Source organism: Lonchura striata, chromosome 2 (genome assembly GCF_050655825.1).
Source record: "Lonchura striata isolate lonStrDom1 chromosome 2, ASM5065582v1, whole genome shotgun sequence".
Lineage (NCBI taxonomy): Eukaryota > Metazoa > Chordata > Aves > Passeriformes > Estrildidae > Lonchura > Lonchura striata.
Genome location: NC_140704.1, coordinates 45,080,480 through 45,101,745, shown reverse-complemented (window position 1 = coordinate 45,101,745; position 21,266 = coordinate 45,080,480). Strand labels below are relative to the sequence as shown.

Sequence of the window (21,266 nt, the reverse complement as noted above, 5' to 3'; positions counted from 1 at the left end):
TGGAAAAGAGAGTACAACTTAACGGAGAAATCAACTTGGAGAAAACATGGGGGATAACAGAACATACCATTTAACAATCAACTTAATAAAACTTAATAAAATAAACACAAGCTGCAACACCACTGCACTGTTAAAGCTCAAATGTTATATGTGGCAACTCAAGCAATTAATTGAAGTGTCCTCTCTGAACAGAATATGTTGAAAGAGGAAATTTTTTCTCCCTAAAAGCTACACAATTTTTGCCCAATTCCAACCATAGGTTCAAAGACAGCCATAGGGGCTCAAGAGAGCTGTGAAGCCTTGAGACACCACTAGTCATGCAGACAATTTAGATCTAAACTGCTTTACTCCCTAAAAAACCACTGAACTATTTCTAGGACTCCTGAGGTCAAACTGTATGTGGAGAGGTAAGGAGAGAGCATTTATAACTGACTACATCTTGTCCTACTGACATGGTATGACATAAACACATTTTAAATTCCATGACTACAGATACATTATACAAAAATTTTCAATACCTGGAGTATTTTGAGAGATTATAACCATGTTCAAATGTTCATAGCTATAGACTAACATATATATTTAAATTTCAAGATTCTAGCACCTGAAGACATTTCAATTATTAACTAAATATTTAAGGATATTAATATGAAACATTTGACTTCCATATTTTACTGAGTTCTTCTTTTATTAATACCTAAAATTAGTAGTCATCCTAGGTCAAAGCTATCTATGAACTGCAATAAAATGTATGGTTTTATTCTCAATACTTATCACAAAAAACAGATTTGTAGATATATGTACACAAAATATCATAAAGCCTGTGTTCTGTATGCTGCTGGAAAAATCTATCACCACTAACAAGGTTACTTTAATAAAAAATAGCTTATCTGGGTGTGTAGTATTAAAGAGATTCAAAATGATAGGCGGTAAAATAAATCACCGCAAAGGAAGAGTGAAAATTAAAATACTGAAACTTAAGAAAGGAATATCAAAGTTGATTCAAAATCCCATTTATGAACCTCATCTACCCTCAGAATTCAGAATAAGATTGACTTTTAAGAATGATACAAAAGCAAGTATGCAATCTGCCTGCACTACATAAATTATGTGTATTTACTTATAATGCATATATAGTATTCATCAGGAGCATGCTTACAAGACAGGACACTTACCTGATATAACTTCATGACCTTAGAAATTTAAAAAATTAACAAGAAACTGGAATTTAACAATGAGAAGTCCAATTGATAGCACAGTACCCAGCTTCCAAACTAGCCTAAAGATCTCTCTTCTTCATTAACATGTTTGTTTTGCAACATTTCAGAGAAACAAAACCAACAGTTTTCATGACCTTTATAAGTGGCAGAATCTATTTAAGGGTGGAGGTTCCACGTGTGACTATCCCAAAATCATATCATTGACACTTAATATTGAAAGAAATTCTAAAAGCAAATAGTGCGATTTGAGACTACCATGCTAACAGTATCAAATTTGTATTTGATGCTATTAAATGAAATGCAACTTCCTCAGAATTTCTTTTATGGACTCTGCAAATACATAGTTCTACTTAAGAATCAAGCTCATTAATTCTACATTTAGGAGGTATTTTGATTCACGAAAGAAAAAAGCACTTATCTTGAAGAAACTTCTTATACAGGTGGACTAGTTGGCGAGACCCTCCTAAATGTCTGCTTACTCTAGATTCTTTTGTTTTGTTAGAGTGTTCCATTTGATTTTATTTCATCAGTATTGCCAATATGAAACTATCTAGTTAGATATGATTTGGGAGATAGGATATCTATCTATTAGAATATATATCTATATTAAAAATTATTCTTACCAAGATGACTTGAAAAAGAACTGGAAAAAGATGGACTTCTTCCATGAAGCTGTAAAAACATAGTTTAAGATTTATTTAATAACAGAGGAACTGAATTCTTATTTAACACACTAAACTCACAAGAGGAACAGAGTATTAGAGTAGCTGTTGCCAAGATCCATGACACACAATCTTAGCCTTTGACTAGCTCTCAACAAAAATGACCTCCATTTCAGACATTAAACAGAAACAGCACTGTTATATACTGCTTTGTTATATCCTGATTTGGAAATTACTTCTAGGTCTGCTTTGCTGATGCAATATGAGCGAGTAGAACAGTAATTAATTTAGCATTTTTTAATGGCAGTAATTAATAAAATGCCACAACTATACCACTATACATACTATGAAACAGAGTGCACCATTAACCATTTGAATAGACTCAGCAAACATAATGAAATTATAAATATGCTGTGTTTTTTTAAGAATGCCATGTTAACTAACTTCTTTGGTTTAACATACTTATATATGATACTTTTGTCACATAATTGACAATGCTGAGCAATAGTGGCCCAAAAGAAGTCACCTATATTCCTTTGCATTTCAAAACTAGACAAAGCCCAGCATATATATGTTTAAAGAAAGAATATTCTCATAAATCAGTAATATTTTACATTAATGCAGTCTTTTCTATTGTTGGAGCACAAAATACTAAAAGTATTGTACTTTACTAAAAGTATTAGTAAAGCATGTGTGTCTCACACACTACCATGACATATGAGACATATGATTGTATTATATTTTACTGCTTTTTACTCTATTATATTGTCTAATTGGAAGAATGATTGTCACCTTTTCTTATACACTATACTAAATGCCTATTCACAAACACTTCAGAAAACACCCAATTCTGTGTCTCAAAAATTTCTTCTTGTGTCACCATAATATCACAGAAGTGCTTAATAAACAATTGATAGGTTTGGCTTTGTGACACAGCAAAGATAAGACTGCATTAAGAAGCCCATGTGATAAATTCAGAACTCAAACACAGAGAGCATGTCTGGGATCTCAGTGTACAACACTCTACAAAATTGTCTTGCCAGTAGTATGCCAGTTAAAAATACCAAGTTATATAACACAATTCATTGTGAATAAACTGCAGTTATATTTGACTAAAATAATTTCATGTTTGAAGCTTTACTGTGTAAAACTCTATATTGGCTTCTGGTAAAACAATAATCAGATTAATTCTGTTTGGTAAGTTATTTGTTAAAAAGAACTCATATACACCTAGAATCACATAGTTCCATTTAAGAGTTTTGATTCATGTCCAATAAGATAAGAGGAGAAGGTGTTATTTTTATAGACAGTATAAGCTAAAATACTACAAAAAGGAATTTCACATTCTCCTCTATGAACTTAAAGAAAAAAATCAGAGAGGGCTAGAACAGACATCCAAAGGTTATAAAATAAATGCTTCATTTAGATTAATGTCACCTGTAAGAGCCCTGGTTGTTCATATTTGCAGGAATCATGTCTTGTAAAAGAAATATAATAAGGAATGAAACCCATGCTTAGAGAACAACAGTATCTATGAATAACTCAGAATTACTTCTAAGTAATGCAGATATATGCATTAAATATGAATAATGGTTTCGGTTTTTATACTGTTTTTCTATTTCTCTGATCTTTGCCTTTACCGAAATGTAATAATGATTTTATGATGTAGAATCTATATGAGTTAAGAGTGGGAATAAGATCTGTTGCATTGTACAGTAGACCTGTACATATAGACCTGGAGACAAGTAAAATACATCCACTAAACTGTTCAAAACATAACAAAACAGTATCCTTTTATGCAACCACATACAGACATTTAGCAAAGCTAATAGCCTTGTTCAAACAAATGTGTTCATTTTTTCTTGCACACAGAAATGTTAACACTTAACAGAGGGAAAAGAGTTTAGGTAAGGAAAGAAACTCATTATTTCTAAGTACAGACGCTTAAATTTAAGGACAATTTCTCTTTTTATTAAATTGAGGGAAAATTCTTTCCATATGCAATGGAAACAAATTACTTTAATAGGTCAGGAGAACTTGAAAGCTAATCTCTTCTGGGCCATCTAATAACTCTTAAATAGACAGTTATGGCAGCTTGGACACAGCAAGGTCATAAGAGAGTCCCGGAATTACAGATAGGAAGACTTATATTTGAGGTTCATTTTCAGAGCCAAATCTACTAGTTAAATTAAAAGCCTAGTCCATGCCTGCAAAACAGAATTTTGCTGATGTAGATATAACAATACTGAATATAAAGAAAGTCATTTAAACACCACAGACTCCCAAAAAGAGCAGCTACTGTAACAGCAATCATACTGACAAAATGAAGTTTTGCCCGCACAAGCCTGCTTATGCTTAGGGCTTATTGGAAGAACTTATCCCAGCAAAAGCTGCTCACTTTGCTACATAAGCAGCATTTAAACTGTGAACACATTAGTAGTAAAATACAATCAAATATCAAGAATAGCCAAGCAATTCTAGTTTAGGCAGAACCTAGAAAAATTCTTTTGTGGTAGAGGGTAAATTATGAAACAATTCTTTTCCAACAGTGGAAGTGGTCTTGATTGTTACAGCACTACAAAGTCAGCTATACTTTCTGCTGAGATAAACTAAGACAAAACTAGAACCAATAGGTCTGTTCTTAAAGGTCACCCGCCACCTTTTATGATTGAAACAATAAAAAGCTGCAGGCTTGAAAGAAAATTATACACGTAAATTAGATAAAGTATAAAGTCACATCAAGCACTGCATTATAACAGAGCTTAAAGCTGGTTTATCCCAACTTTGCATACATGTGCTCAAGCAGAAGAGTGACTTTATCACACTCTTCACTGCTGTCGTACATAGTTTTACAAAGGAATTGTTTTAAAGCTGGTGAAAAAGGAGATTAGCTATGGGATTTATTTCATAGAATGTTATTCTAAAGCAAAAGTATTTTGGTTCTTCATAGACTGTTACATAATTTATATTAAATTAGGTGCTACCCTGCTTGGAAAACACACAGAATTCATGATATACATATGCAAATTATAATAGTAAACAACAACACTATTTCCATCTCATTTAAAACTATACATAAATAACCAGTGTTGGCTCAAAATAACTGGTGATATGATTTTAAAAGACTTGCTATCAGTACAATCTGAATTTTTAATATACTAACAACTTTCAGAATGAGATTGTGCCTCCAGTCTTGTTTTCCAACAATATGTGACATCTGTTTTCCTAAGGAATCCTAAATTACTTTCCTGAAAAACAAAAACCTACTCCAGGACACTAAACACCAAAGGCTTTTTGTTACAGGTTTGATACCTTAAAAAGACAGAAAATGTGTTGTTATTAGAGAGAATCTTTAGGGAAAAGTTGGATAGGAAGGTGTGGAAATCTGGGTATTACAGACATTCTAAGCTGAACAAAGTGAGTAGAAATTATTCCACAAACCAGAACTGGTGGACATGCACAAAGCAAGAACAAAGACATTAATTTTAAAGGGATGAAATGTCAAATCCATGACAGATTTTTGAACCCTACTAAGGGCTCTTAAAAAATAGGCATGACTGTTCACATTGCAAAGGCTGTGGGAGACAGCTAAAGGAGAAAATATTCCAGAAATTTATGAAGAAGTGTGCTTCTTCTTAACTGTAAGATGATGGCATAAAATTAAATGGTAAGTGATCAGATCAGACAAAGAGATACAAAGAAAATACCTGAAGATGATAAATCTTTATATACGTGTGGTTATGTTATAGAATAACTATTTATGCTGAAAGTAACTTGTGAAATATTTCTTTCAGTCCACATAAATGAAATGAAGATTACTCCTCAATAGCTACCACCTACAGAACACAACATCATCTTACATGGGTTCTGAAAAAAACCCTCAGAGGCGGATGTGAATGCCTCCAGAACATATTCCCACACCCTTGATTCTTTCCTGTAGTCTTCTCTGGGCATCTACTATTGAACACAAGAGAATGGACTGGACAGTGGTTTAGATTTATTTCATGCTGAACAGATGATTCATGGCAGAACTGAATTCACTCAAGTCTGCAGCTCCAGCTGTAGCAACCCAACCAGCTGACTCTTCCTCATTTGGTACTTATATTTACAAAACAAAAAAATCACTATTGAAAGTAAAAAAACTCATGAATTAATGGTATTTTGCTCCTTTTTAATGCTTTACATCATTTGAACCTTCCAACACGAGTCTTTTCAAAAATTCACTTAACAGTAACATCAAATATTTCTCTCACATTTTTACAAGTTAGGCATTTAGTAATTGATCAGCAACACGAAAAAGGAAACAAAATTACAGGTTTAAGGTTAATAGCTTATTTCTTTACTAAAGGGGAGCTTTTATAAAATGTAACATTAAGGAGTTGTGTTTTACATTAAAAATGGTGATTAGTATTACAGTCTGTACATGACTAGACTATGAGAACTCCCTTGCAATAATGAACTCTGACCACTGCCTTTGATATGAATTACAATGATGTGTGGCTTGACAACAATGTTATTAGTTGACACAAAACTTAACATTTCAGGAGTCTGTTTCTGGGCAAGTCTTCCTGCCTGATGTTTTTCAGTAAAGCAGCATATATGCAAACATTACACCAAACAATAGAAACAGCAAGATCATAAAAATTCTCTGTTGTTTTATATTAGCATTACTTCTCTAAAAGAAAAATCTGGGTTTTTACAACTCAATTTCCACAGACATGAAACTAGCATAATCAAAACCAAAATCAGGTTCTAAATCTACATATACATTCCCTAAAGTTCTAATAAAACAGTTTCATCCTCTGGCAATCTCTCTCAATCCATCTGGATCATGATTTTCTCACTAATGTTGTACACCTCTAACATGTAGTTCTGCTGCTCAGTTCAGCTGGTCTAGGCCCTAAGGCTTACCTGTTATCAGAACAACTCCATTTTATTTTATTCATATTCATTATAGAAAGTAAAACAACACATAAAACCAGAGAAGTAATATAGAAGGAAATAGATCTACTTTTTCAAGTGAGCATTTCAACCCTAAACTAGGAAATTAAAATGATTAATGAGAAGAACAAAGTATTTTAAAGCAATTAATATGAGCCCATATTAATCAAGGAAAGCACTAAAGCACTAGACCTCTAGTATAATGGCAAAGAAACTACATCAGGTTCAAAGACAATCCATGCACAACACCAACAAATGATTAAAAACATTGACCTCCAAAAAGTTTGGGTTTTGATTGGGGTTTGTTTGGGTTTTTATACTGTTTGTTTTTTGAAATCAAGGGTAAGAATTTAGACCATTTCAGAATATAGTGAAATGCAACTAAACACTGATGTAGATCATAATAGTGTATGAAAAGATTATCAACTTATGCCTAACACCAACCCTCAAAAGTGTCTTTAATGGTCTTTAACAGATAATGCACAAGTACAAAAAGTAGCAAAAATGAAGTTTGAAATTTGGACAATTCTTGGATGGTTCCAAAGACACTATGACAGTCACTTTGATTAGTCAGGACAATATGCTGCAATGTATGAGGCTGATCCATCTATCATCTTCACAGGTACTAGATCTATGGCATTTAGAAGCAGCAGATTTTTTTGTTGTTGCTCTTCAGCAGCTTCCTGTTTTGGTTTCTGATGACTTTTCATCTTTTTTAATGCAGCATAATGTTTGTCTGGAAGATTTATTTTTAAGGACAGGAGGTAAGAAAGGTTACTTAATTTGGTCCCCCGTTCTTCATCATATATCTAAGAAGGGTGCCTTACTATTAGTTTTTAGTTAGGTATTTCTCCCTCAGGAAATGCCCTTAATAGAATACTGGAATGTGTCCCACTTCCATGATCATTATCTGATGCAATAGCTGATATTCCCTCCACTTCTATTCTATTACCTTTACTGGCTCTCTTCCTTGAAACCAAAATTGTCTATTTTAGCAAGCCATAAAATTCAGACTCCATAGTTTAGAAGGTTTAGTTTTCAGATATATTAATATCACCAAATGCTATGAGTTCCTGACTCAAGGTAGGCCACGTAGCTGCCTAAGAGAGCGCAGAGCTACATTTCGTAAGGTTCTTTGTAAGGCAAAAAGGCAGCTTAAGAACCATGATCCAGTGTAAGTTTCCTGGAGTAGCACAGTATAGATTCTATTACAACAGTCAAAACATTTTAGAGCAGTGAACTGGTATATCATGTAGGTTTAGGTATATCATACCTAAAAAAATTCTTATTTTTTTAAGAGAAACTAAGAAATTCACAAAGAAACCTCACTGCTAGGAAAAAACCTAGCAATCTGATCATTACAGACCACAGCAAAGAGCATAAAAGACTCAAAACAGGAACCAGAAAACCCCCTAACCCGTTATAGATTACGTCTGACTTCCTACCATGCATATAACCTATACATTAATTTGGCAAACACATACAAAAGGACAAATTACCTATGATACTATTCTTTCTAAATGCAGATTTTGCATAGTTAAATCACACCTCAGACTGCTGCAGACATTTGCTCCCACTGTGAGAAGTTCTATTCCTCCAAAAACTCTTTACACAGGTACAATTCACCAATGAGCAATAAATGCAAAGGGGGAAAAAACAAATGCAAATTTACAGTAGTCCAGAAATTCACTGAAGCTAAACTTTCCTTAACTATCCTTAATATTAGTGATTTCTTTTGAAATCAGCAGTCTTGCTATAGCTAAATATGAACTCTGCTCTTAATTCTCACAGTGGCTTTAATGTTCACAGTTTTTCTTGTCACAAACCACTAAAAATTCTTGAAGTAGACAAAGTAATAGGTTTGTAGGAGAGCCACAACAGAATACTAGTAGAAGGTTTAAAGTCAGACTATTTGCTTTGAGCCAAGTATAAAACAGGCAACTGATGGACAAATTTGGTTCAAAGCTCACTCTTCCAATATCTACTATTTTCTTAGTAAAAAACTCTAAGTGATGATGTATCAGACAGCAATTGTATGATGTAAAAGGGGTCAAAACAGACAAGAAAACACTCATCCTTTTCTGAAACTGGATTTTCTTCCTGTGGATGCTCATATGATCAGATGTCCAAATAATTAAGTGTCCACAAAAACACATTAAAGCTGGGGTCTTTTACAGCTACATTTTATACAAGGGAGAACTTATGTTGGTGAGAGATCTAATTCTGCAACACACTAATGGGATATCACTAGAGTTTTTCACTGCTAAATTGAAAAGCAATGGAATGGAAGAGCTCCCACAACAGAGAATTTTAAAAATTACCTCAACAGAGGAGCAATGGCAAAGAGTACAAAGTATGTTTTGTATTCTCGTAAAATGCTAATCAAAGGAATTCAAAACACGCATTGTAACTACAGTATTTTATCATAAGCTTAAAAAACATGAAAAACATAACTGTATTTGAATATCTGTGTTTAGGCTATATATAACAACCTGCAATAGAAAACAGAAATGTCCAAAAATAGTAGGAAAAAGATGAAATGTCTTTCCTCTGATATCACAATTTAGCTAATTTACAGTATCAGCTGTGAAAAAAAGCAAATTAAAAAAAAAAACTGGAGTGCATCTGTCTCCTTTCAAGTGCTAAAATAAGAACTGTTCAAATGAAGATGCCTCTGTCAGGAAACACACAGGTAAATCCTGAGCTGATGGTAAGAAGAGTGAGATGCAAGAAAATTTGTACAATTAATAAAGAGAGAGCAAGAAAGAGAGAATTTGTTAGGTGAACATGTCTGAGAACAAGCTATCACATGAAAAAAACATGGAACAAACTAGCCCTTATCCTACTCCCAATTCACTCTGTACTTCAAAATAATATTATTAATAACTATTTTCGAAACATATTGCAACAGCGAGGTAAATACTAATTTAACAATTTGTCATTTTTCAATCTTTTTGCTACTACCACTTTCATTCATTTAAAATTGCAGGAGAAAGCATCCATACTTGAAAACCAGGCATTGTGGATAAAATGTAAGCTTGAAGAAGCCACAGAGACTCAATGCAGAGACTCACATCATTCTCATCAGGACTAAAATGCAGTAGAGTTTTTCCACCCAGAAGAAATTAATTCCCACAGGATTTGTGTCCAGTGTTATTTATTTACTCCCCATCACAATTTTTGCAGATACTTTCCATCTGTCTAATTAAAGGAGCAAAAGAAAGCATATATCTTGAGTAAATTTGAGCTTCATGAATACTGATTAATTACTCATTGAACCAAAACAGAACCAACTGTGATATAGTGTTCACTACAGCACATATATAGTTTCCATTTTGTTCACCAGCCATTTGTATGAATACAAATATATTATTTACTTCTCTTGTGCTTTTGAAGCATTGGCTACTTCCTGTAAAATTTATTTGGAAGCCAAAGAATAAATAAAAAGATAGACCAAGGGAATTGCCTAAACTGTGCTCCTTTAGAAACCCAGCCAAACAAATGATTTAGTGAAAGTAAAAGAGGACTTGCAAAGTATTTGAGAAACATAACAATTACAGATGGGTTAGAATCTGGAATCTGATAGCCAGTTCTTAAATAAGAGTGCTGGACATACTGGTATTTCAAATTATTAATAGTTCATTGAATATCCACAGCTGCTCTTTAATAATATTGAGAAAAAAATTCCTGTGTGATGCCAGATGACCAGGAGGATGAGTGTGCATCCACAATCTACCTACAGTAGTAGATTGTGCCATATATAATGGCAAATACATATGATTTCTCAAATCAAGCAAATTCAGTAGGGAGAGGAAATGTGCTGCTAATATAACCAGCATTCTGGTTACAGAAGTATTCTTCATAACCCTTAAAGTACTAGAATATCTGTGGGTTAAATCTAAAAATGAAAAGCTGTTGTACTTGTTTTTAGAATACATAAAATCCTACAGTAGCATAAACAGCTTCTTTACAATGAGAACTGTTTTATACAATTCAAAACATTTAAAATCTCAAGCCTCCCTATTTCTTAGTTAATTTGTACTCTACTAATATATTAAAGCACCTTTCCTAATAGTATCATAAAAGATTAAAAGAGGATGTTTCATCTTTTGTAATAAAAAGTGGGAAAGCAAATTAAATTTCCTTGGTTTTTTTTTCTTGTGCTCATTTCAATCAAAGCAAGACAGAACAATGCTCAGCAACCTCTGAGCCATAACACTATCAGACATCAAAAATAGACAATGGCCAATGACAAGAATAACCACATTTTTTGGGCATATCCAGGAAGACAGAGAGATCCTTTCTTATTACTTTAAGTTTTATGACACAGTTGGGTTTTATTTCTCTCCATCACAGTCTAAATTTTGGAACAAGAAGGAAGAGATATTAAGATACTTCTAAACATACTGAGTCTACCTATACCAAAAATTAAAATTTGTATTTAGGAATTTTAAGGGTAGATATATTTGCAGGATAATTGACCCATTTTCAAGTGAATTGACTGGTGTAAACATTTAACAATCACACCACCTTTGTCCTAGTCACAAATATGTTTCGTTGAACAACAATTTTGATAATGTTTTATGTTTAGTTTGGGGTTTATTTACATTTTTAAAGATAATTTTAATGTTAAAATTATTCAGATTTTGTCTCTAGTGTTTCATTGGCTAAATCCAGACTAAAATAACCAGGATTGTAAAAAAATTGACACAAAAGATATGTGTTCTATAACAAACACTCTCCAATGATTTTTCTAAATCATAGTGCTAGTCAAAGAAGTACAATAGTGAGAACTGTTATTGCTGATCCCTAATAGGAAAGGAGAAATTGAAACAGAAGGAACCGAGAGCAACAGAGAATATGTAGTTGTATTACCTCACAGAAGCAGGGCTGTGCTCAGTCAGGGCCACCAGCAGTCTCAGAGCATACATTGGTACTGGGTCTGGAGCCAGCAGAACGTGCTCATACCTGAAAGGCAAGGTGAAGTGGGGCAAAAAAAATCAAGAGATATACACCAAAAACTGATAATAAAAATTCATCATTTCCCATTTCCAAACTTTTTAACTACAAAGGAAATACAAGGCTGTTTCAAATTGTACAAAGCAACAAACAAAACTCACTTAGAAACAGTATTTTAAAACCAGCATCAGATTAAATTTAAAAGCAGCATTAATAAGAGAATACATTTTTAGAAAGAGAGACACAATTATAAAATATCTATACACATGCTTCTGTGCATATATATATATATATGTACATATATAGATGTGCAGGTTATAGATATAAAGCATTCATGCTTTGTAACTATAAATTATAGTAAAATATATTTATAAAACAGTCACCTTCAAGACTTATTCATTTATCTATATTATTTTATACATTAAAAATCTATTCTTCAAGAGACAAGTAGTAAATAAGCCTCAAAATATCAGATAGAAGATTTATTAAGTGCTTAAGAAGATTATCGACCAAATTATATATGATTAAGCTCAATATTTTGTATACAGTTATTTTTATCAAAATTGAGAAAAACTCAGATTGAGATTTATATTTATATCAAATTTCAAAAAATATTGCTTTCACTACAGCATACTTCATTCTCCAAGTCATACAAACCAGAAGAATATAGAAGTACTCCAAAACAATATTTATTGAGAGCTGTGGCAGAAAAAAAACCAAGAAAAACCTCTTTGAAACATTTCCAAGTATCACCTCATAGAAACCTTGGTAAGGGAAAACAGCCTGTTGAGAAACAAAATGGACTTGGCTGTTGCTACAAACATTCTAGTGATACCCACCCAACACATGTTGCTAATTTTACTGTATTTAAACAAAAATATATGTGGATGTCAGTAGGATACAATGAGGGAAGTGAGAAAGAAAGATGCAAGCATAGAAAACCAGACTCAGCTATGTCAGAACAAATATGTGGAAGTAATAGACCAGGAAGTGTAAATCACTTAATTTGCAAAAGAAAAAAGACTAAATCAAGAACAAATGAAAGGATTATTTGTAAGAAACAGGGTATGTTACCGTGTTATGAGCAACAAAATGCTTCCACAAATAGAAAAAAATTGTAGTGTTCTGGTAAGAGGAAGGGGGACTCATGCAAATCGCTGAAAATTTTACTTCACATCTTGAGATCCCTAGTGCTGTCTGAACAGAGGAATCTGAATCACTTCCCACCACCTTCATGCTAGCATATTCCTACTATGTATTAGCTCTTCCCTGCTCTGTAGGCACCACACCTTAGCACTCTAACATGTGCAGGAAGGAAATCTAGAGGGAGATGTTTGCTTGAGGAGGGACAAGCACACCAGTCATGCAGTCTTGATGTAGCCTGTGCGAGTTCCCTCACAAGGGCTAACACTCCTACACAAGCACACACCCTAGGGACAATGTGTCATGGCTACTACATACTTCAGTGTGCCACTGTAGGATTGCAACTGATAATTCTGAAGATTAGAGTATCTTCAGAATTATCAGTTAGAAGTCATGTCTTCAGGTCTTTAGTGATTAAACTCTCTCTTTTATGAAGAACAGATTCCAGTTCTTCAAAGAAAACAATTTCTCACTGGTCAATAAAAAGTCTCTTAATAAAAGAAGAAAAGACTGTAAAACATATGTAAACACTGATTTCAAGAGCCCTACACATGAGCAATATAACATAATGGGACTTGCAATTTTATTTTTTTCAGAGTCCATAACTAAATCTTCTTAGGCAATCAAAGATGCTATCAGGTGACTCAGATGCCAGAAGTCATCCTTCACTGCATAAGACCTGGATTTAAATCTTCAAAACTACAATTCCTAACAGCAGTAACAAATTAATCAGCCATGCTAGCTTAAAAATCTGCCACTTGGCAATATACTTGTTTATATAAACACATCAATATGATCCCTAAACAGTGTTCACCTTAACAGTTTTAAGCCTTGTATGTATTACACTTGAGAGACAGTGTTATTACTTAGCACACTTAGCATCCTAATTTCTTGAGGTTCAATAAAAAAGCCTCACTTCATTTCCTTTTCCTTGAAACTCTCTTCTCCCCTCCCCCAAAACAATACTAGGAAAGGACATTTCTAAGGGAAGGTGCAGTGATCCATCAAACCAAATACCACATGAGAAAATGCAGATAACTAGAGCCAATGTCTTAGCAATTAATATAAACACATTGACTAAATAAAGGCCATTAGAAGCTATGAATATATGAATCGTCTCAGAAGGGATAATCTACCATGCTTGAGATACTTTCTTAAATGAATGAGTCATCAAATTATTTCACTGCCACTTAAAACAGAACAGTTTAGTAACAGTAGCTGTAGAGGGCATTTTTCAGGGTTTTGTGTACTGTAAGAAGTTATTTTGTCAATCTTTTCTATAAACAACCTTGACAAAAGGAACTAAACATTTAGGGATGTAGACTCTCTTAAGCTCTTAAAAAAAGAATATTATGTCAAGTATCCTGGATTTCATACTTGCAGAACTGGCTTGGTAGTCTACTGAGAACAAGCTACACAAACCTTCAAATGAAATATAACTTTATTTACACAATTCTCTCTTTTTGCTGATTCTGGCTCAGTTTTTAATGACAGGTAAGTAGGAATATTGGAAATGAAAATTAAATAGAGCTGATATTTCAATTTTTGATTAAAAAAATCTGGATATAAAGCATTTGCCATCTATTCACTGTCTATAGCTGCAGGTTTTATTTTGCTTATGAAACATTCAGGAAAATAATCTTTCAATGAACTGAAATTTAATGACACTATTTCATTCAATTCAATCAAAACTGTATGAGGAAGCTAACACTGTGATCTATATTATTTAACGGAATTATCATTTTATTGATGATGCAGAAGCTGAGAAAAAAGTAGTAATCACTGCATTCCTGCATTTATCCCAAAATGAAGTCTACTTATATTTAATGCATAGTGACCCACATTCTATTTCAAGGGTCAGTTTTAAATTTAAACAAATTAATTTGAGAAGTATATTTACAGGAATAAAATATACACACAAATGTGTAAGATTACAATCTTCCCTAAAAAGAACATCCCATATTAAAACCAGATGTCACTCCCTTCTATATACAACAGCTCTCAGTAGATTCAAAAGGGGTGGAAATATCTACTTTCCTCCACAGACTGCCCATGAACAAATGACCATCACATACCTCTTCTGACTGTCCCCCAGCTGAGTCAGATTCTTTCCCACCCCTTACCCAGCAACAGAAAGACTAAACAGTATCAGCAAAAAGCTCTTCAGCCTCCAATGTTCTATCTCAGTTTCAAGAGATTCCAAGTTTTCAAATAACCTATATTTCTTGGGATAGAACTTTACACTATCTTCACAAGTAGATTACACTGACTCTCAGAACTCCTCCCTTCTCATCTCTACTAATGAGATGGGGAAACTGATGCAGGAATTACTTAAACCCTGGATTCAAGATTCTGAGCTGCTGTAAGACCCTTTTTCATATATCTGCCACACAGCACATGCTAAGATGACACATCTCACATCTTAAAGTCCCCAAAATAGGATCATATTTAGCCTCAGGGCAAAAAGCTCTTCCACTCAATTGAGCCAGAAAACTTGGATACAAAAGTCTATTGGCTGCTTTCCTTCTAGTTTGTAATTAGCTCGACACATCCCTCTAAGCATACATCCCTCGGTCAATGTGTCTACAAAGGCCAAGCTTCAGAGCAAACACAGAACCCCTTCTCCTTTGACTTCAGGTCTCTTCCCCTATCTGAAGAAAAGTATCTGACACCCTTTAATAATGCATATACTCCATTTTAAAAATACTATTTCCAGTTGCCATTTTAATTTGTACTGATACATCCTACATTTGCCAGAGGAAAAAATTTTGAAGAAAGGTGTTGAAGTAATTTTCTCTACAGAACTGAAGGATTTCCATCCAATTCTCTGTCAGAGAGAAAAGTCTAAACACCTTACATGGATAAAACTTTGGTCCACAAACTGTAAGAACATTACTCAATTAGCAGAGAAAGTCTTATATTTGGAAAAGATACTGAGTTTCTGATCATAATCCAGCATTCATTCAGTCCCTCAGCCTTTTTCCACTTATTTAATGTAGGGGTGGCAAACCATTTTCTCACTTAGGGCTAAGTATTGACCATTATAAACTTTTGAGGACCACATACACTGAGGAAAATACACTGCAGCATTATTAGAATAATGTAAAATACAACAGATGACTCATCACTACTGTACTTGTCTTGTGTTCCTTCCCTCTACTCACACATTACCAGCTCACAGTGAACATGTGCATAACAGAGAGCCCTCTTTATGCTCACCTGCAAGTCAGCATGAAATGAGAGGCCTGATTTGACCATAAAGCACATAAATGAAGTTCCAGGCCACATCTGGCCTACAGACTGTAGTTTCATCTACTTTGCTGTAGGGTTTTTCTGCTGCTTGGGGCAGCAGGAAAGGACAGCAATTTAGAGGCAAGAACTTCTGGGTGGACCATAAAGGATTAATCAATGGCGTACTGTTCCTTCAAAAAAAGTTGTATGCCATTCCATATGCTTTCAGAACATCTTAAATAAAGGTACAATATCCAAAATAGATAAAAAATATGTAGTAAGAATGTTCTGACTTTATTAGAAGAACAAAGAGAAGCATTTAAATCACAGCCCAGAAGCTAGAGGGAATCCTGTTTTGCTCCAAAAGTAGTCAGAGGCACAGTATCATAAATGAGTATCACACAGAAGTTGTGTTTGTGTTGCATATGAAAAAATACTAAATAAACCTAGGAGCAGATGTTAGGGAAAGAAATCTGGCAGCAGTTAATTGCCATTCCCCTTTTGATTTTGTCATTTAAACATAGAAAGGATGGCTAAAACAAATACACTGTCAAAGTGGTTTGCATATCAAGTTATTCCCCATTACAGGAGCAATATTATACTTACTGAGGCAGCAGTAAATCTCTAATGAGAGACAGAAGCTTGTTGTTCGAGTTGAGGCTCTCCCCTTTCTCCTCACCCATGACTTTGTGGCTTAAAAGCACTGATGTGGTTTCTGAGAGCAACCGCAAGCTGAAGAGTCTCCATTCCACTTGAAAATAAAGGTGCCAAGAATGTGACCACACTGAAATATAATTAAAACAAAGTGTGGAATTCATGGAAACTGTAGCTGATGTGTCTGCATACTTACCATTCTGACTGTGGACCAAAGAAACAAGTGGTGGGACAATAGAGTCTTCAACCTAAAACAGAGAATTAGAAAGATGTGGCTTAGATAATTCACAGAGGAAAAAGATAGAACAGAGATACACTATCATCTATGTTTATTTTGCTGCTAAAGTCCTTAAAAAAAGAGTTGAATAACCATGGAAATTCAGCCATAATCACTCTTATAAAGCCACCAAGTTAATTTTTCTCTAGTAAACTGCCACAAAATTATAGACATTAATTTACTTTTATACAGAGAAATACAGCAACTTTGGTATAATTCACTGACAGGGACTTTTAATTTAAAGTACACAATTCAGTGCAGATGTAAGATATTAAGAAAAAGAAAGTATTAGAGTATCTAACTGTCATGCTTTAATCCATAAACTAATCATTGAATAGTGTTCAGATGAAAAACAGAATGGCATAGAATTAAAATACATCAGAAAATATGTATTACCTCTAAGGAAATATCCCTAAGCTTAATATGGAGTCTTGAAAATATTTTAACTTCTTCCCTTCTGGTAATACACAGTCTTTCACTAAAATGTAAATTTACATTACTGAAGACTTGCACTATGAAAACTATAATCCAGTCAACTTTTTATTGTCCATGAGGGTATTGATACAAATCTGTCATCTGTCACAGGACTAGTCAGCTTAGCTCCATTTGAAATCAAGTGATGATAAACTAGGCTATGGCTCAATTACAAAAATAGTGTATTATTATTAGTCTTCTCTGTAAGAGAGTTTCTAATTCTTAAATCACTGTTAGACATGTCATGCTTGGGTTTTGGGAAGAGGATGGATGGACAGCCCTGCAATTTTTAAGCATGCATCATGGATGCACACCTTGTCCAAGGATTTACTTATACAAAGAAAATTGCTGTGTAGATTCTCACTGCATGGTGGACAGGATTTGGCGTAACGAGACTGCATTACAATCTCCCATGTGTTTTGTTTCAGTAATTAATATGAGAAGATAAAATTTCCCTTGATACATGCGGCTACTAATAAGAAACATCTATAGAAGTTGAAAGTATGTATGAAAAGGGTCACTAACTGAAGTTAGCCTCTAGCCAGCAATAACTGCAGTTAGCAACTATTTCATTGCTGGTTGGTGAACTCTGTTAAATCAATCTCTGACATTAAGGGACTAATTTACCTTAGTTTTTTTCATGCTTTTGTTACAGACTTTTAATTAAAGAAGCAAAAGGATTCTGCTTGACGTATGGAAGCCAAACTACTCTGCAAACTACAAATAGCCTTTCTAGATAATGTTATATACATACATAGATAAAGTTATACATCTAGATGCAGTGAATTTTGTAACATTTCATAATTTTGAAATATTTCATTGTCTTTTTGGTTAAATAATAAAACTGCAACGCATTCCAACAACTCCATTAGAGCAGGTTTCTAAGCCTTTCTACAAATGGCAATGTATCAGCTATAACATACCACTGAGGTAGGAAAAAATTGTCTGTACCTGAGATCTTTCAATTGAAGAAACCATTTCAACTACTGCAAAGTTTCTCAAATGAGGAAGCACATGTAAGTGGTAAATTAAAGGTATGAAACAGAAAAGAGGAAAAGAAGCAGCTCTCGATTATCTGAACCAACCTAGAGTCCCTAGATATAATTCATCACTCAACAGCAGGAGCATTGACTCAAACTTACACTGATTAAGATGACAGTATACAACAGTACAATGCAATTTCAATTTCTAAAACTTATCATCTTCTTTCACTTTAATCTAGCATTAACAGTAGTTTTTCCACATTAGTGAATGTAGTTAAGCCAGTCATAAGTCTTTTCTAAGATAAACGTATTTTCAACTGTTATGGTACACAAGATTCTTTAGGTCTTAAATGACTATAGTAGCTTATCCTGAACTTTTTTTTAACACAAACCTCAGTTTTAGTAAAGAAACTGTTTAGAAAGGAGCTCTCCATAGAAGGTGTTTGCCTCATGTCAGTTCAGTATGGTGGGGAGATCAACTAAATGAAGCACTAATCCTATGGAAAATTATTTTGTTGTGCAAAAGCATATCAGAATGCATATGCTGAAGGGGGAAGAATATATAAAATTTTATATGAACCTTAAATTAGATACTTCTAACTCCACAACCCTAATCTTCTCTCCATGCCATTTGGATCACTGTTTTTCACTAATGTGCAAATAAATTTGTAAACAAGGTATGAACTTTGCACGTGATTATTAAGGTGAAATAAACTGAAGTGCAAGAGTACATAAAATATTTTTAACAAATTCACCAGTAAATTGCAAATGTGTCTGTCATTTATGTATAGAGAAGGATGGTACTAGTATTTGGCACTGAAATAAATAGAATAATATTCAAATAAGGATTTCTTTCTTCCTCTTTTGAATGGCTGCTGATATCTCTGTGGAATCAAATCTTCATATATGCATGAAGATAAATCAGATACAGGTTTTTTGTCTCAGTCTTTATCACTAAGATTGCCTAACAAAAAAAGGAAATTATTCTTCTTTATTCTTCTTTAAGGTTGAACATGATTATAGCTCTAGATGAGTTCCTAACACCTTTTAAATAGCCTGATATTCAGTTCATGATACATGCCTAGCTGCACAAAGTCACCACTGCATAATTCTGTAATGAGGGCATTCCAAGGCTGTGCTGCCATAACTATGCTGTTACCTACCCAAGACAGCAATGGGATTCTAGAAGATTCCATATACACTACATTCACATCTCCCAGCTATAATATAAATGTACAGGACCAAAAAAAAACCATAGCTCAAACCTGGTAATCCTGTTTCTGATAGCTGGAATGGGGTAGAAGAAGAGTATGAGAAACAGACCAAGCATAAAACACACACATAATTTCTAGAAAAGTACCTATTGAATTAAGAAATTTCCTTAATCTAATGTTGTATCTGTATTTTTGTATTTAGCCTTTTCTCCCATATATTTGTCCCATCCTATCTTAAATACATTTATACTGTTAGCACAATACTTACAGCACTGCATATTACACTTCAATCATGCCTTATGAAGACATCCATGCTTATTTTAAAGCAGCTAACTTGATTCCCATATATTCTTACTTTACAAAAAGCATGAATGATTATTTCCAATTCATCTTTCCCATGCCATTCATGCCAGACACTATAAAGTATTTTGTTTCCAATATGAAGTTCTTTTCTACTCAGACCCTCCTTGCATCATCGAGCTGTACTTTTGCTTGATAGACTTCATTCCCTTTGAGACTGAGTGACCACAACTGCATTCAGTATTTCAGAGCTGAGTGCACCATGGCAAAATGTTTTCTGCTTTTTGTTTGATAATTTACTAGTAATTTCTAATAATCTAGTTGTCTTTCTCTTTACTCCTTGGTATAAAGCTATCATTTCCATAGAAAAATAATGCTGAAAGACTTCCGGAAGTTACAAGTAGTTTAGAGTTGGACACTGCATATGTACAGTAGAAATTACTTACCCCATGTCCATTACTTGTCATTTATCAGTACTGAATTGCATGTCATCACTTTCCTTTCACTCAAATCTAAAAACCTTCTGCAACTTCTCTGTCAGTTTTAATTTTCACTACTGTGAATAATTCAGTGTCATCAGTCAGTTCTGTCACCTCCCTATTCATTTCCTTTTCTGGATTAGCAGCACATTTCACAACAAAACTTTGTAAGACACCACTCTTATAATACCTAATTTTTAAAAAACTGATCTCTATTCTCCACTTAGAAAGTTTTAACTAGTTAGAAGTTGATTAGCCTGTGAGTAAGAGGGAAAGGCTACTAATGAATTTGAAGTCTTTGGTGCATGACTTTGTCAAAACCTTTCTGGAAATACAAGTATTCTATCCAGAACCAGAACATCTGTCTCCATAATGCTGAATAATTTCTGCAAAGAAAACTGACTAGTGAGGTATGAGCATTACTGAGAAGAGCTTGGCTCCATCCTCTTGACAACCCCCACTTTAGATATTTATATTCATTAATGAAGTTCCCTCTCAATTGTCTTCTCCAGGCTAAATAGGTCCAACTCCCTCAGACTTTCCTCATGAGAGATATGCTCCAACCCACAATCATCTTTCTTCCTGCCTTCAAACTTCTCAAAGCATTTGCTCAAAGCAAAGCACACTCCTCAATGTTTTATATAATCAGTAATCTCTCAAAATGTAATAGAAAAAATAATATAATACATGTTAGAATAGGTTGGGAAGAAAGATGACACTTCTGTAATT

The 21,266-nt window shown here is 33.9% G+C and overlaps 1 protein-coding gene across 10 annotated transcripts in view; it reads right to left on the bottom strand.

The window, feature by feature from the left end:
* Positions 1-21,266, bottom strand: part of ULK4 (unc-51 like kinase 4) — a 233,721-nt gene that overhangs the window by 139,053 nt on the left and 73,402 nt on the right. For all 10 annotated transcript variants that reach the window (XR_014953277.1, XR_014953282.1, XR_014953281.1 and 7 more), the window contains exons 28-31: positions 17,007-17,058; positions 16,763-16,907; positions 11,699-11,791; positions 1,844-1,892 (exon numbers count right to left, since the gene is read on the bottom strand). Coding sequence is in view for 2 of the 10 variants with exons in the window: in XM_031503902.3 (XP_031359762.3) it covers positions 1,844-1,892; positions 11,699-11,791; positions 16,763-16,907; positions 17,007-17,058 (339 nt within the window). In the remaining 8 variants the exon portion in view is untranslated. The remainder of the gene's footprint in view (positions 1-1,843; positions 1,893-11,698; positions 11,792-16,762; positions 16,908-17,006; positions 17,059-21,266) is intronic.